This window comes from Bombus terrestris, chromosome 9, assembly GCF_910591885.1.
Source record: "Bombus terrestris chromosome 9, iyBomTerr1.2, whole genome shotgun sequence".
Classification (NCBI taxonomy): domain Eukaryota; kingdom Metazoa; phylum Arthropoda; class Insecta; order Hymenoptera; family Apidae; genus Bombus; species Bombus terrestris.
The window spans coordinates 2,530,828-2,548,561 of NC_063277.1; the positions used below are offsets into that span (position 1 = coordinate 2,530,828).

The 17,734-nt window shown below is 30.1% G+C and overlaps 3 protein-coding genes across 9 annotated transcripts in view; 2 read left to right on the plus strand and 1 right to left on the minus strand.

Moving 5' to 3' along the window:
* LOC100648097 (cilia- and flagella-associated protein 45) overlaps nucleotides 1-6,139 on the minus strand; it is a 35,751-nt gene extending 29,612 nt beyond the window's left edge. For both annotated transcript variants that reach the window (XM_003397355.4, XM_012311357.3), the window contains exon 1: nucleotides 6,043-6,139. The gene's annotated coding sequence lies outside the window, so the exon portion shown is untranslated. The remainder of the gene's footprint in view (nucleotides 1-6,042) is intronic.
* On the plus strand, nucleotides 944-5,303 carry LOC100643850 (lipid storage droplets surface-binding protein 2). Of its 2 annotated transcripts, XM_012311362.3 has the most exons (5): nucleotides 944-1,135; nucleotides 2,288-2,325; nucleotides 2,985-3,307; nucleotides 3,778-4,027; nucleotides 4,128-5,303. In XM_012311362.3, exons 1-5 carry the CDS (start codon nucleotides 975-977, stop codon nucleotides 4,370-4,372), a joined length of 1,017 nt encoding a protein of 338 aa, XP_012166752.1. In that variant the 5' UTR covers nucleotides 944-974; the 3' UTR covers nucleotides 4,373-5,303. The 2 variants fall into 2 exon arrangements, with proteins under 2 accessions (XP_012166752.1, XP_012166753.1); XM_012311363.3 differs by lacking the exon at nucleotides 2,288-2,325 and having other exon boundaries at nucleotides 997-1,135.
* Nucleotides 6,140-6,144: 5 nt separating the features above from the next.
* On the plus strand, nucleotides 6,145-9,222 carry LOC100643974 (lipid storage droplets surface-binding protein 2). Of its 5 annotated transcripts, none has more exons than XM_048408592.1 (4): nucleotides 6,145-6,240; nucleotides 8,019-8,381; nucleotides 8,465-8,753; nucleotides 8,878-9,222. In XM_048408592.1, exons 2-4 carry the CDS (start codon nucleotides 8,079-8,081, stop codon nucleotides 9,069-9,071), a joined length of 786 nt encoding a protein of 261 aa, XP_048264549.1. In that variant the 5' UTR covers nucleotides 6,145-6,240; nucleotides 8,019-8,078; the 3' UTR covers nucleotides 9,072-9,222. The 5 variants fall into 5 exon arrangements, with proteins under 5 accessions (XP_048264549.1, XP_048264550.1, XP_048264548.1 ...); XM_048408593.1 differs by lacking the exon at nucleotides 6,145-6,240 and adding an exon at nucleotides 7,383-7,567 and having other exon boundaries at nucleotides 8,465-8,761; nucleotides 8,878-8,949; XM_048408591.1 differs by lacking the exon at nucleotides 6,145-6,240 and adding an exon at nucleotides 7,387-7,567 and having other exon boundaries at nucleotides 7,633-8,381.
* Nucleotides 9,223-17,734: the final 8,512 nt, after the last annotated feature.

The following is a 17,734-nucleotide window of genomic DNA, read 5'->3' on the forward strand; positions in this document are numbered from 1 at the left end:
TAAGTAATTTAGATTAATTATTATAAAACTACTAGTGATAAGTATTCAGCAGCTGTAACAATAACAATTTTACAAAATAAAAACAAAAATCGGAATGAATTAAAAATAAATTTGAGTAACCCCAAATTTCGTTAATGTATCAAATATCTCGAAAAAAAACAATACGTTTAATTACTTAAAATCAAAAATTGATCGAATCATGTTTCGCCAAAATGATTACGAATCGATGGATTCAACGTATTCTTTATGATTCTAAGGTATAAAAGAATTACGATGTGACCTCCACGTCATGGATGATGTCTCGTATATATGTACTATCTTTACTCATGTATGTTTACACATACGTAGTATAGCTGCGCAGAATCACTACCATGTTCATGGCAGTAGACACGCATCGAAGTTCCCTTTTATCTACTCTATTTGAATACAGAAGGTTATTAACACGATTAAATAATATATTCAGTAACCAACAAATTTTCCTATAATTTTTTATTACTTGAAATTACTGTAGTACATTTATATCACTATTACACACGTAAAAAATTTTATAATCTATATATTAAAATCAGCAATTTTGTTTAAAATGAAATGTAGTATGTGAATTGTAATTCATAATAAATAAATAATAATTAAATGGTAATTATGTAATTACCAAATTTTACTTTTTTAGCTACTTATAATCTATAATATCTAAACTTGAGAATTTTATAAATTATAAAGTACATTGAATGATTGGATATACGACATAATAGTGTAATAAAGATAATTTTATTATGGTAAGGAAATAGGTATCAAACATTCCATATTATAATTATTGGAATAAATTTAGTGATATTTGTTAAATAAATATTTTATTATTAAGGGCAGAAAGTATCAATGTAAACTCTTATAATAATTTGTGTTTTGTAGTATTTGCCCAGAATATTAGGAACAGAAGAAAAGTAAGCACATACAAGTTTCTACGATCCTGAAGAATGTCTACCCCCACTTGTGTGATCATTTTCTACCACAAGCTTTTTGCCTACCTATCGCCAGTATTGCTGGATCTGTCGTGTGTATCGTCAACTATAGTGCGTCCCGCTTCTCTTACTAATATTTTGCTAACTGTTGCATCAAGTATCACACAACAATATTAGTAAGTCATATTATTTATAATGTTTAATGATTGATTCCTTAATACTTGATGCATCTACGCATTAGATATTTGCGATATATATATTGTATAATACTATAATTTGTAGTTATATTAAATATTAATCTAAAGAAAAGTTAAGTAGAATAAATTGGAACTGTATACGTACTTTAATATTTACTCGCAATACAATTGTGATTGTTTTAAGTAAATTTTTTATGTTTTATGTAGAGAATCTATTCCTCCCTATTTTTTTTCTATTTTCTTAATTAATGTTCTTCAAAAAATATATTTTTTCAGTTATAAAAATTTTTATTTCGTTGCATGCATATCAAACACATTTGTCAGTTTTAAAAATATAGCTACAGTAATGACTAATAAATATAAATTGACATTCAGTTTCTTAGTTGAAGCCTTAAAGAAGATACCAGAAACATTTGTAATCTTTTATGATATATCATATATTCGTTAATTTGATAATATTTTAATAGCATTATTATTCAATCTATATTATTTAACGCGTTTTTATATTCTATTGTCATCATTTAATTAATTTGGCTGGCTATTTATTGTGTTAATATTGTAATATTGATACTATTTTTATCGTTTCATATTGTTATCAACCAATGAAATTTCATAACCTATCGTAAAGTCATAAAAGATTGAATATTTTGCAATAAAGATCGATAACGTACACGCTATAACAGACTCTACTACGTAAGTACTTCCTGTACTTACATTCATAATTATTGTTTGTTCTATTCTAGAGTTATGTACTATTTCATAAATTATTCAATTCTATAGTTACGTACTATCTTATAAATTGTTCCGTCCTCCCTTTTTCTTATAGGTTTGAGGTAGATGTACATTAAATTTGTCACTTTTTAAAACATGAAAAATATAATTGAAATATTTGATGACACATATTATTGAAAATTGTATAAAATCTAGAAGTATTGCAATATATACATCTAATAATAAAATTACTATTTAATCTTGGAATTTGAATACTGCTAATGATAAAGTATATATACAAGTACTATCATATCGTGCATTTATTTACGTTTGAAATTAAAAGTCATGATTTATTGTTATCTTTCTACATAATGGACATTGAACTGCGTACTCAATTTTAATGTATCATTTATTTTACAGCGAAAGAATCATGAATTATACGAGTAATCTTATGAAAAGTTGGGTATCGTAAAAAAGCTTTATTTTATGTAATATACTTATGTATTTTTAATCTTCCGCTTAATTCACCGATTACATGCAAATTTTTATTTGAAATTAAGCAACACTGTTAATTTTTTAATTTCACATGTTATCTTTAACTTTCATTAAATAATTTGTATCTTTATATTATTTCACTATTATTATTGTTTGCAAAGCAGAGGTAATAATTATTCTCTTGTTACATACGTAAAAGCATGTAGCACGTAATAAAATTATAAAATATAAACGTATTCGATCATCTTGCTTTTAAGGCAAATGTTACTTTTTTATTTACTACTGATTGGATGTTATTTTAAATATGAATAGTTATTTATAGCTTAATCGCAATTAATATGATTAACGAAGATTATTTTTATTGACTCGAATGGTTATGCGATTAGTAACAGTAGAAATAAAAATATAATCCGTTGAAGTCATAATAATATCTTATAAATTTGTTAAAAATTTCCACACGATTGTAACATTAAAAGTGAACAACAAGTTACATTAGACCAAAGCATTAAGGAATTTAGTCTAGTTTATTTGTTGTTGTATTTGCATAATTTTTTCTTATTGTATCTGTATAATAAATACATCATTTATTAAATAATCATCAATACTTCGTTCTACTTTTCAGAAAAAATGGCAGACAAGAAAGCAATTGATGGTACACCTCAGCTGGAAGTAATTAATCGCGTAAAAAGCATTCCTGTTGTTCATTCGGCGATAGAGAAAACTGGATCTACATATTCTTACTTGAAAGATTCGCATCATTTAATAAATTGGGCACTGACACAAGCTGAAGCTGGACTTAATTATGCAACTGCAACGGCTGCTCCTCTTACTGTACCATTGGCAAAAAAATTCGAAGGACACATTACTGCTGTTGATCAAAAATTATGCGAAGGTCTGAACGTGGTCGAGCAGAAAGTACCGTTCGTGAAACAACCACCTCAGCAAGTAAATATATCGAGATAGAGATTGAGTAATAAGAAGTCACAATAAACTATAAACCTCTTTTAATGAAAATGAAATAAGAAAGATATACAGAAAAGATACTTCATGCAACAAAATTGTAAGAAACGAAAGTACAATGGATTGAGCGACATAAAGTGCATTTTGAATTTGTTCAACAAAGAGATAGGACCCTAATCTTCGATAATGGGAATTTGTATAGTAGAATCTTTTATCAAATGCGTTTTGTTTTAAAATGTGAAAAAATGCTAAACAATGTACTAATACTATATTAATTAAAAATCGATTAGATTTTTATTAAAGAAATAATTAGGAGATGTTAGTCATATTTAATAGATTATAAGGCAACAAAAATATATCATTTCTCGTTTATACAATAAAATATCTGTGTTACAGGCTACAATATCTAAATGTACATATTCATATAATTAACGAATCTCATTTATTCTATACAGATTTACGATGCTGCCAAAGCTGTGATGAGTAGTTCCTTGCAACCAACAATCGACAAATTGCACGCTGCAAAAGAGTCAGCAGCTCAACACGCATATACATTCAAAGAAATTAGTATAAACAAAGCTAATGAATTATTGAATAATTCATATGGTACTATGGCAGTGCAAGGTGTTGATAATACGAGCGTTCTCATTAACGGATTATTAGATCGTTATTTCCCTCCAGTTGAAGGAGAAGAAAACACACCTGGTATGTATTATTTATAAATATCTAACAAAATATCATCTCTCTCTCTATATACATTAAAATATTGGATAAACCTCTAAATTACTAAATTTTTATTTCATAGCTCCTATATCTGCTGATGAGAACAAAGTTCTGCATACAGTACAAACTATTGGTCAATTATCCTCGAAAACTGCCAATCGAGTATACCATTCGGTTGTAGCACAATTAAAAACAGTGAAGAAAGAAGATGTAGCGTCATATATGTCGAGCGTAATATCTATTCTTCATCTAACGCATTTTTTAAGCTTAACCGATAAACACGATGAAAGTAACAGTGCAAATGAAGAAAACAAAGAAAAGAAATAGGCACGATTGTTACTAACAATTGTACAATAACGTAATCGCTAGATAAGTAATTAGATTCACATCAGGCCCATATTTGTAATATGTGTAATAAATGAAAGTATCAGTTTCAAGTATAAGTTCATTCATCGATATAAATGTAATGTAAATTTATATTATCTGTTCTGTGAATTCGATGAATCACTGAAATTCCTCAAGAATGTCGTAGAAAATTGTATGCGTAAGAAAGTATATCTAATTTAATTTGGTAATAATATTAAATTGCAAAAGTAACTGCACATGTAATTTATCGATGTTGTAAGAAAAAAATAGTAAATTTTCAGTTAGGGAGTTTTCGAGTTTGTCGATGTGATTTTATAAAGGTTTAATGTAAGATATCAAAATTAACATTTCTATTTATGTTTATATTATTAGATGCCTGAAATTATTACATTTATCTGTCGCTAAATAATATGAGATTCAAATCTTGTTCGCTGTTTTCTTATCTTGTTCATTCTCAGTATGAAAAAATGAAAACGATATCATTCAGTCAAGTAATTGCAAATAAATGTGATACTTAAGCATTAAGATACTAGTTCCACACATAATTGTAAAATTTTAGCACTTTAAGATACATGTTCAATTTTGTATACAACTAAACATGTAAATAGGAAGAAAAGTACTTTAAATTTATTATATTTTTGTAACAAGAAATTTGAAAAATGCGATATTTAAGTTCATTATATAATTGTGCCCCGAATTATACAACTATAAATCGATAATTTTAATATCGAATTTCTTATTTGCTGTTACTTTTATGGAGTTGTTATACATAATATACTCTCTATTTATATCCATGAAGATACTACTTGAATAGGAAACACATATATATTTTTTATGTATAGATTTTATAATCTTATATCTGTATAAATATAATATGAAAAAGTTGAAAAGACGTTGATATACTTTATTTAATATATTTAATCCAAATCGATTTTGTTTTAGTTTAAGATTTCGTCACATGATATGTTTTATTTGAATAAATTTCCCTATTTTATTTCATGTACTAGTTTTGTACTAAAAATAATTTTTTAAAAAATTTTGTTTAATAAATATTATTGAGTGCAGAAACAAATTAAAATTATTAGTACATAGTTTTCTATAGACTTTAAATACAAAGCGTTAAATTTTAACCGCTTATTTTTTTTTATTTTATTTGTCGATTCGGTGGCAAATATGATATGTCTCATAGTTTAACTGTTTAATTCCAACTTTATTTGTGAATTCAATAGTAAATATAATATGAATCATCCTAACAATATGATTTGGTTTGGATGGTATCTTCAATGTTAGAGTATCTGGTAGTATACTAGTATATATAGTATACCCTGGTAGTTTCTATCTGTGTGGAATCTTCTACACACCACTGTAAGTATAAAGAGTGTGGTTGTATTATATTTTGCAAGCATATTAATGATATTTATATTTAATTATATTTTATGTAATCTTGTTTTATCCCTAATCACTTTAAAGGTAATTATTTATATGATTTTATGGTATATTTTATATACATATAATTTTCAATCTATTTTATATAACGTTCTATACAGATACACAAATATTAATTGTAATTTTAGTGACTTGAAAGGTATATACATTTTTCGCATATTTAATATTTAATATTTAATACTTACCAATTCGATGTACTAATTTTATCTGCTAGTTGTTTCTTAAATGTCTTCTTTCATTACGTTAATGATATTTTCTACAATAATTTTCTGTTCGTTGCAGATTCTGTGATGGCTCATTTTCAGATTCAGCAGTAATCGGCGCAGAAAGTTCGATTTCGCTTCATCTATAAGTAAAGAATCTGGAGTTCAAATTTACTTGAAGTAAGTGAATTAATTAAATTATGAATTTCTAATGTGTGAATACAAATATTCTTCCAATTATGCACATATTTCGGAATTGCTTCCATCTTTTTTTTTATTTGTCGATAAAATTATTTTTATATCCAAACAATTTTCTACCCACGTTTCAGTTTTTAAATTATATTTATAAAAACATAAATTTGCATAAAAGATATCTGCAGTCTATCACTTCTATCCAGGTATATTATATTTATAATGGTTCTAAATCTAAAATTGTTATTCTTTGATCCTATATCGATTTCAAAACTGTTCTAGAATCGATTTCCGTATCGATTTCACACTAAACGAAACGATTTTTTGCAAAATCGTTGTGAAAAAGGGATAATTATATAGTTATAAATTATAAATTAAATTATATATAAAGCGTAACTTATAGCATAACTAATATTCGTTGATACAAATACTTCCTTTGAAACAGCAAAGTCTTTGTCTTACTTTGCCAAATGGTTTTTATATGTTTACCATTTCTTATAACGACCGTCTTATTTGACTCAAATGCTACGCGGTATCAATATCGTATTGTGCTACAGATATACAAAAATGTCCTCTAAATTTCTAATCATTTCGAAGAAAGCATTTTTCTGTACATATTAGCAAAAATTTTTCATGTTATAAGATAAATCATATAAAATACATTTTACAATATTGTATAGTATAATTTAATATTTATAGGATTGATTTCCATTTATAAATATTATCATAGTTCACGATAATTTGCAACCACTGTTGTTAGAAAATTCTTGAAACTAATTCGTTTATAATGTACTCCTTGAAACTATACAACTTTTATTTGTTTAATTTTTATGCTACGAAACTAATCTTTTTCTCATTTTTTTTTTAATTTAATGATTTAAAGGTGCATTATGTATCATATTTTTGAAAATAAGAATTGAGTAGCAAACATTTCTTTTATTTTTAATTATATTTCAAACTAGAAAAATAGTGACTTACCCTTTCATCCTCTTAACTTCATATGAACTATAAAATATTTGAATGTTATCAAAATTCTTGAGTACAAAAGTCGGTTAAAACAAAATGTATCACGCATGACTGTGAAGATGCGACAATGGTGCCCTCGTACGATTATTTAGCAGCGAATAGTAGCGTCGTATTGTAAAAAGCACTACAGTGTTATGATATTTCATAAGAGAAAGAGAAGTTATAACTGTCGTACTCGATTATTGAACAAATAAATTTCTCGGTGAAATAGATTGGATCAAAGTGTATGTTTTAGTTGAAAGAAACGTGATAAATGTAAACAAAGTTTCATTGAAGTTGATTACATTAAGTAAGTGTCAAACAACCAATTAGTTAAGAAAAGTTAGAATAATTGGTATAATTTTTATATTACAGTTATGTCAGATTTTTCTATAAATGACCTCATGTCATGTCATATGTTTCATAAAATGTTTAATAAGTATTTTTCTGTGAATATGGTTCTTGTTTACTTAAATTATTCTATATTACTTGTTGTTATTGATAAAAGTATAATATTTATAAGCAGTATAAAATTGAAAGAATAATATTAATACCACTGCAATATAAAAGCATAAATTGATATGAATTTTATCAATTTATATTCAAGACTTTGGAATATTCCAACTTTCAGTTTGCTTTGTATATGTTGTATATGATAACTATGTAATTATAGATTATGGATATGCTAAACTAAGCAAATAACTATCCCACGCTAAATTTTGTTTCCCTTTAACAAAATTATATGCTAACTTATGTTATAGATTTTGACTTTGTAAAAGATATTTACTTTATTGATAAAAATTCCATTATTGTTTATTAATATGGAAGCTGAATCCTCAAAACACATATGTAAAATACAAGCTGTTAATCGCGCCCGTAAGATACCAAGTGTAAATTACTTATGGGATAAATCTACAGCAGTATATGGTCGTGTAAAAGATACAAATGTATTTGTACATTGGGCATTTAACACTATGGAGAACATAGTTAATACCGTGGTTGAAAAGTCATTGCCAGTTGCTAAATTAATAGAAAAGCCTATTTGTACACTTGATAAGACATTATGTCAAGGAATTGATTATGTAGAAGTAAAATTACCCATAATAAAAGAAGAACCAAAGCAGGTTATATATATTTTAATATGTAGTTATATTCATAGTCTTTTCTTGATAAAATCTACTTTTTCATGTTGTATTAATTATTTTAGATAATAAACCGGACTAAATCTCTTGTATCAGAACGTCTTAGACCAGCTGTTAAAACATTCACAGATTTAAAAAAGGGAACCAAACATAGAGTTAAAGTTATAAAGTTACACACTTATTACAAAGTTCATTATTTAAGAATGTATAGTTGGCAGCAGGCAGATAGAGTTATGTCGACTGAAACAGGAATTAGTATTTTAAAAACTGTTGACAGTACCACTGATTTCGTTGAATTAATATTGGATAAATACTTACCTATTCCTTCTGATGATATTCACAATAAAGGAACTGGTAAAATAGTACTTATAATATACTAAATATTATAAAATATATGATATAATATAGTATTATTAGTAAGAATATTAGCATTATTAACATTATCCTGTAATTAAAAATTATTGTTCATCCTTTGTAGAAAAGTTATGCAATGAAGATGCCAAACTTCATCACACTGTTGGGAGATTAAGTGAATTTAGTTCTCGTACTTCAAAACGTATTTACTTTGCTTTAATGGAATTGCAACATATTTATAGAATGGAAATTCGTTTGTTGATATCAGATATTATATGTATACTCTTATTATTCAAATACATACTGCATGGTGTGTAATATATATATGTATGCATGTATGTATATATGTATATATATATACCACATACTGTATATGAAAATATGCAGTATATTTAAAATTGCACTTAAGCATTGTTGTGTACTTATAATAGTTTACAATAAAATATCAAATAATTCTATGATATATTAATCCAGGTATGCCTGAATCTTTATTATAATGTTTTCTGAAATAATATCCCTTCCACTTTTTCTTTCTTTATCTTTATTTGGTATTTAAATTTCTATTTTTTTATTCTTTATGTTACATGAGAAAAATAATTTTTAAATAATACGTGTGCGTTTTTTACGATAAGATGTTGTATGTGACATCGAGTTGAGTTTAATGACCTATGATAGTATGACCTGAAGTAATCTTAAGCAGTAAGATATCAATGTTGAGTCATTTCTGGATTCTGCTTACATTGCATATATAACGCTTTAATGCGTTGCAAATTTATATGATTGTTTCGATTGAAATTCGAAAGTGTTGTCTAGTGACGTAGAAATAAGAATAAATTTTCTTCAGTTCATATTCCACTTTTTCATTTTATGACGATATTTTCTAAAATTCTATCATTTTTATGAGAAGCCTTTTAATTCAACAGACTTCAATAAAGTGTGAAGTTCTAACTATTGATCGCAATTTTTAAGTATACTGGCAATTGAAACGGTTATTATACGAGGAACGAATATTGGTACTGATTATTTTGATTAATTTTACTTTTAGTAAAAGATAGGAAAGTCATTGATATCTTATTATTTAAGACCGCTTTTACATTGGGGTTTGATATATAAAACCCCATTACATTACAAACAATCAAATTACATTTGAGGTTTGATATATAAAAAATAAATTTTAATATGCAAATGAATATTAATTTTGTAATCATATATACTCATACTCATATTTTTTTTATTTTCAATAATAGTTGGAGTAATTTAAATTTACATGCTCATTGTAAATGAAAGAGTCATATGTAATTATGAGAATCATTTATTTAATTTGTAAACATCTTATACATTTTAAATTGTGTATTGTGTGAAAAATTATTACATAAATTATATAGTTTTGAGAAGGTCAACATTCGGCATCTTTTATTCAAACAAGTTGTTTTATGTCAAAATATGATATGAAAGGCACGAGTCATAAAATATTAATTTTCTAGAAAAGTTTTAATGCAAATTTAATATCTAATATTCAATATTTGATAAATCTTTTTAAATGGAATTTGAAAACAAATATAAATTTTGTATTTTTAGCGTTGCTATGTATCAAGACTATATACGAACGTATGCACAGCCAAGGTTTTCGAATAAGAAGTTTCGAATTTCTAATAAGTACAGACGATCTAACATCTGATTAACATCGATAATCACTAGAAAACGTGAACTGTAAACCAATCGATATTTGATTAACATCGACTGTTACTAAGAACGAAGTCAATCTCGTCGAATATTGTTTTTAAGACTAATATTGCCAACAAAATCTAATATTGTTACGACAATATTAATGTAAAATATGATGGCCTATATATATCACAGTAGCATCAAGAAGATGGTTTTTATCGACATGCGGAATTTTGATTAAATACTGAAAGTTTTCAACTGTTTCACGAATCTCCAATTGACCAGATCTATTTAAATCCCTTATTTATCTAATTAATCCTATCTAAATAATTATAATTAATCCATTTAGTATTCCTTATCGTATATATGCTACTTATATACGATATAAGTAGAAAAATCAAAGAAATACTAAATTTTTATGGAAATATTGCCGATCTTTGAGCAGTTATAACTTCTTGAAAAGTAGGCTCCTTTTGAAAATTAAAGTCTGCTTTGTACGTAATAGAACCTTCCTGAGTTCATTTTATATTAAAAAATGGGGAAGAAAGGTGAGACTGGATTCTTTTTCTTAATTTTACAAAATCAAGCAACTCAGCTATAGAACCTTGCTGAGTTTATCTTATATTAAAAAATGGGGAAAAGCGAAGTTGAATTTTTTTCTCAATTTTACAAAATCAAATAACCCTACGAAATTTAACCCTTTATACTCCGCGTGTTTATCTACCATTGCCTACTAGCCACTCCGGCACATGTATGCAGCGGAGCGTCTAATACGATCCATCATGATAATATTTAAATTAATTTATTAGTGATATTAACGACAAACGCAAATATTTGTTGGGTATTTGTTGGGTATTATTTGTATAATATAACAATTACATATTATACATATTGTTATCCTCTCGCATGTGTAGATGTTCATCCGCCGAAAATGTATATATGAAGCATCGTTGTATGTTCAATATTCGATGTATTGTCTTGCTTAGGTCTTTGAAAGCATAAGCTAGCAAAAGCATAACCTAAGCAAATATTGTTGCAACAAACTTTTTATAGCTTAGTTTACGAGTTAGAAGGGCATCCATATTTATAAAATCTGGTCCTTTATGTTCAATGATAAGTGTCTTATTATTTTGCATTATAATTTCACATTGTATACTGCAATTCTCCTGTTTATTCGGACATCCATTGGTCGTAGATATATACATCGATTATCAGTATTCGGTGAACTGTCTTACCTAGGTCTCTGAAGGCTTATGCACTTTCTTAGCGGTGTCTTAGAAAATGACATCCTGTTTCCACGATTCTTTATCGTTCCTGAGATGCAGACACCATGATGTCTAACGAAGAACGGTATAGGTGTCTAATTCCATGCATAAATCGGTTATAAATTCTTCGATTTCGAAGCAGTCTTCTTCGGATAGTGCAGGTTATCTGCACATCCGTTATCGTATCTACACATCCGTCAGGCTTTTCGTGTACGTGACACTTTCTCTAGTCTAGTTTCTGAATTAGAATCACGCTCATATTTCTGGCGATTGTTTGTTGGTGTTCGATGATAATATGATAAATATCTTTGGCTTTCAATCGTTTAATACCCAACAACTAATCTTGGTCTCATTGAATTGTCCGCTTCAATTCTTGTGGAGCAGCAAATCAGACAGATTCATCTTTTGGTGACAACTCTGCTTATCCTTACAAAGAAATAATATACTAGTGAAATAATTTTATTCAATCGAAATCAGATTCTTTTGAACTATAATCAGGTTTTTTGATTGACAGACATTCAATCTCAACTAATACAGTTGTCAAACTTTCCCTACCTTAGTTTTGCGAGTTAGAATCGTTCTCATATTTCTGGCGACCGTTTGTTTTTTATTCGACGATAATCGTTTTCGTCAATCGTTCATTTAATATTCCTTAGTTAATTTTCCAACTGGTTCAAACTATGGTTTACATGTTCCCATGTCTCTAATAACCTTGGCCCTACTGTAATCAATGCAGCTAACTGTTCATAGTCTCGTTTACAAGGTAAAATCGCTTCTTTCTTTTTTTTTGTGACCGTGTTCTTGGTATTGAATGATACGCGTTTTCGTCAGTCGTTCGTTTAATATTCATTTATTAATTTTATTACTGTTGAAAGTATGACTTTGGAAGTAGAATTTACACGTTTCTACAGGTTTGTTATTTTAGACGGGGGAAGCACATTTCTGAAGAGTGGAGATAGAAGAGATTCACTTTTTGATTACGAAGGTCCCATCTGTTCGAAAAATAGAAAAAATGTTTTCTGGAAAGAATCCTAGCGATGTAGATTTGAGTTCCGATTTTTCATGTCCTATGTTATCTTGTTTGGACTCGGATGCTTCCTCAAACCTCGTCTGATATTGTTTCCGATTTGACATTTAACATGGAATTTTGTTTCGAGTTTTCTCTCGTAGTAATAATGTCGCGTTCTCCAGAGTTCGGGATTTCAGTGACCCGTGTTGTTTGGAGTTGCTAGTAGATAGTAACAAAATATGATTGGTGTACAAAGATTAAGTATGCAAAGACAATTAAAGTAAATTGCATCTGGAACACATTTCTCCCCATTTTTTAATTATCCAGCTGGCTACGTAAAGAATCGCAGAACATTATCAGAATATAGAATTATCAATTATCACAATATGACAGTTTCATTTAAACCCCCTGAATAATGATAATCCTATTAAACACGGATTACATTCGGAATCTTCAAGTAGAAATAACTGCAATTTTATCTACAATTATATGTAATGATGGGTTTGTTCAGGAACATGGAATAATCAAGCGTTTATGATATTGCCGATCGGGCCCGAAGAGGGGTCTAGACCAAAAAAACTTGAAGAGCCGACAACGTCATGAACCATTCGGCAAAAGAAGCAAATTGTTACCCTTCACTCCCTCGTTGAGTAATTAATAGCGGGGCAAAGGGGAGATTACGGGTCTTCTTGGGGATCTACGCAGTTTATGACTAGATACTAAAGGTCAGTCGTCAAAAACAGTTATTTTTCGCTTTACGAAAATCAAAGGTCATGGTCTAACCAACGGACACAACATAATGATTGATATTCTGTATCATATCCACAAGGGGCAATCCCTTATTAACCATGCATTCAAAAGCTAATACAGTCCACATTGTGATAAACCTCCTGGTTTATACCTACTTTCGAATATTTGGACGCGTACAGAGTTTGCTCAAAAATGTGACTAGATGTTGCGATTATTTTGAATATTACAAAAGCAGTCAAACACTCATTTAACACATTTTATTTTAAAATTCTGTATTGTCTTGGGATATAATGTAAATTTATTCCCTTGTTTCGTTAAATCAATCCTCAACCAATCGGTGAGAATAAGGTGGTAAGAAAAAAATTCAATGATAGAAATGCTAAAAATCGGTTCATGTGACCGAAGTCGCGCAATATAAAAATTGAACGTGGGTACGGCGAAATAAACCCTACATTGGATATTTGAATAAATAAATATGCATCATCGAGAAGAATGAGCGAGACAGATCGATCGATTTTCACGATGTGAAACGTGTGAAATACGCTTCCACCTTGAAAGACGATGAAAGTTAATAAATACAGGTATGTATAAACAATAGAATTTATTTTTTACACTTTAGTTTTTTTTGTATGATACAAAATTATTGAAATATTTGACAACATGGTATACGAGAAGCTAAAGTAAATGATTTCAAATTTTGTTATGAAACAGACTGAAATTAGCAGGCAAATTGAAATGATTTTAATCTTTAAAAAATAGTTATTTTATAATTTCGATTATCATTCATATTCCATTATTATCATGCATTCCATTACTGATATATAAATTACTAAATAATATTTCAAAACGTAAAAATTTGAAAACAATTAAGTGTGCAATCTGATAAATACGACTTAAACTCTCACATGTGTTTCTTGAGATTAATTATTAGTTTTGTAGGCCACGATCGATGTATGTGTTAATTTGTTATAGACGGAAGTGAGAAAAATTATTAGATCGAAAAACAGCTGGATTAGGGACGAAGAAACTTGGTCGATGTTTGAAGCACTTCTGCAGACAATTTATTTATCCAATAGGAACGATGAAACTTTTTCAAGCTTCAAGCTTTGTGAAAAATAACTCTGTCGATAGCGTCGTATTGAAACAATGGGATACGTCCAGTAGATAGACGATCCGTGGAAATAAAAAGTAACCGTAAGCCTGGGGAATGGACGCTTCATACTACTTTAGTGATTTTCATTATTCGAACGATTTAGTCAAGTAATAAGTAGGTACTTCCGTTAAAGAGGTAATTATAATTTTTTAAAGTATCAGAATAATACACTGTTTTCATATCAAATGCAATCATATATCATATTTTAGGTGTTAAGTTCAGCTTCATGGATTTTTCAATGCAAGATTGAAGAAACGCTGTTGAGTGCCGAAGCGTGCACTCTCATCATGAATAAATTAATACGCCCCGACGCAAAATAAAACCAAGACGCATAGCTCTTTGGAATGCCAACGGTCTAGCTCAACACAAATACGAACTAGAACTCTTCTTAAAATAACAGCAAATCGACGTAATGCTCATATCTGAAACTCACTTTATCGACAAAAATTACTTGAAAATAAACGGTTATAACTTCTACCATACCCAACATCCCAGTGGAAAGGTCCATGGCGGCACCGTAATTATTATCAAAACCAGCATTAAGTATTATGCGCTTCCATCGTTCCAGAAGGACTACCTCCAAGCTACAAACGTAGCGATAGAAGATTGCCATGGTACAATCACCACTTCAGCAGTATATTGTCCTCCTAGACACTCCATTTCTAAAGAAGACTTTGGTAATGAGGTGGCCGTGTATGCGTTATATATTGGACGGGCGTGATAGTTGTAGTAGTTGGGCCTCGTCCGGTGTAATTGTCACTAAGGGCTGTAGATGTCGCTGCCGGGGTACTGCTGATTTTTCCTCCTTTTTTGGTGCGTGGAAATAAAATCGGACTCCGGTCGCCGGGATTCGAACCCGGGTTCCGAACGTTTGCAACCTAAGACGTTAACCACTTTTTTTTTTTTTTAACTTTGTTTATTAATTCCAGGATTTTTACATATTTGTTTTTACATGGTTTTTTTTCCAGAATAAACGCTGAATTCTAATTGTAGGGTGGTACAGGCAAAAGTACCGATACGCGACGGTACGACGTAGCCATGCATTATTATATATATATATATATATATATATATTTTTTTTTTACGCCTATTATTGTAAGTTAAATTTAAGCCGCTGTTGCGCTGAGCTTATGTGCGATGTTTTAATTTATGTCCTGAAAGCCTGGACGCAAAAACAGGACAGTTCGCTAGCCTATTAGGGGGGGAATGGGAGGGGATGGACTGGGAGGGGAGGGGAGGGGTGTTCTGTGGGATTAGTATAATATTTGTATATCTATTTACATATTTACATATTTACACTTAATTCGGTGAGCGTTGCCGTTCTGTGGTTCTTTATCTTGTTGTTTTTTGTTATGGGTTCCGTATCCACCAATATCTTTTTGTGTTTTTTCTGTGTTTGTCTTCTGTATCCTTTTGGGGGAGGGCCATGTTGTATCCCCACCTAGTGTATGCAGTACGGCCATCTAGGTTTTCCTCCTATTGTATAGATTTCATTCCTATTTTTCTTTGCATATGATAAATTATGGGGATGTTGAGACGTTAACCACTGCGCTGCCGACACTAGTTAGTATCGAGTGGTGGTATTTGGCTTGTCGAGTGCCGCCACAGTAACTTCCTTGATGCTCTGGGCAATAGATTCATAGCTGGAGGAGACTATAACATCAAACATACCCAATGGGGCAGCAGACTTATCACAGTAAGAGGCAAAAATCTCTTGAATAGCATAAACACCAACAGACTCAATTACCTTACCACATATGAACCCACTTACTGGCCCACTGACACTAACAAAATACCTGATTTACTTGACTTTTTTATAACTAAAAATATCTCGCCAAGATATGTCCAAATCAACTCCTCGGCGGAATTCACGCGTCCCCCGCAAATAATCCCTCCAATCCGCTGTCCGCAAGGTGGATGGGCGCGTAGCTCTATAGAAAAAGCCAACCTGTTCGCTAATCACCTATCTAACGTATTTAAACCTCATTCCTCTAATATTGCCGCGGAAATAACGGAATACCTGCACTCTCCCTTCTAAATGTCTCCTCCTATTGAACCTTTCACTTCTGTAGATGTTACAGAATTAATCCGTCGCCTAAATCCCAGGAAAGCATCGGGGCATGACCAAATATGTAATAAAGCAATCAAGGACCTTCCCATAAAAGGGAATGTACTCATCATATCAATTTTAATGCAATTCTTCGCCTTGAATACTACCCTAAGTCCTGGAAAATATCACTGATTACTCTCATCCCTAAACCCGGAAAATCAATACATGAAACTAGCTCCTATCACCCAATTAGTCTTCTACCTACTTTGTCAAAATTATTCGAGAAGATGCTAACGAATCGACTCCTTCCACTCCTAGAGGATTTGAAAACACTGCCAGATCATCAATTCGGTTTTCGGAAGCAACATTCTACAATAGAGAAAATCCACCGCATAACATATAATATCAATCAAATCTTAGAAAAGAGAAAATATTACTCGGCGGTATTCCTAGACATTCAACAGGCATTCGACAAAGTATGGCATGAAGGGCTTCTATACAAACTTAAGAAAATTCTACCACACACCTACTACTCCATCCTAAAGTCCTACCTAACCAAAAAACAATTCATGGTTAAATACTTAGACGCCACAACCACAACATTCCTAATAGAAACTGGCATACCCCAAGGTAGTGTCCTCAGATCCCTGTTGTTCTCCATCTACATTGCCGATTTACCAATATCAACAGAAATAACTATAGCGACATTTGCTGACGACACAGCGCTATTAGCTTCCCATGCAGACCCGATAATTGCTTCATCCAATCTCCAGCGATGTCTCGACTCTATGGAAAAGTGGTTTCATAAATAGGGCTTCAAAATTAATGAAAACAAATCCATACATGTAACCTTCACGTAGCGAAAACAAATCTGCCCTCAGGTGACCATTAACAATATAACAATTCCTAATAAGGACTCAGTCAGATACCTGGGAATGACTCTGAACAGGAGATTAACATGGAAACAACACATCATAGACAAATCGAATCAACTCAAGAATAAACTTAAAAAATTCTACTGGCTCACTGGCCGATGTTCCAACCTAAGCACGCAGAACAAGATTACACTCTATAAAACCATAATAAAAC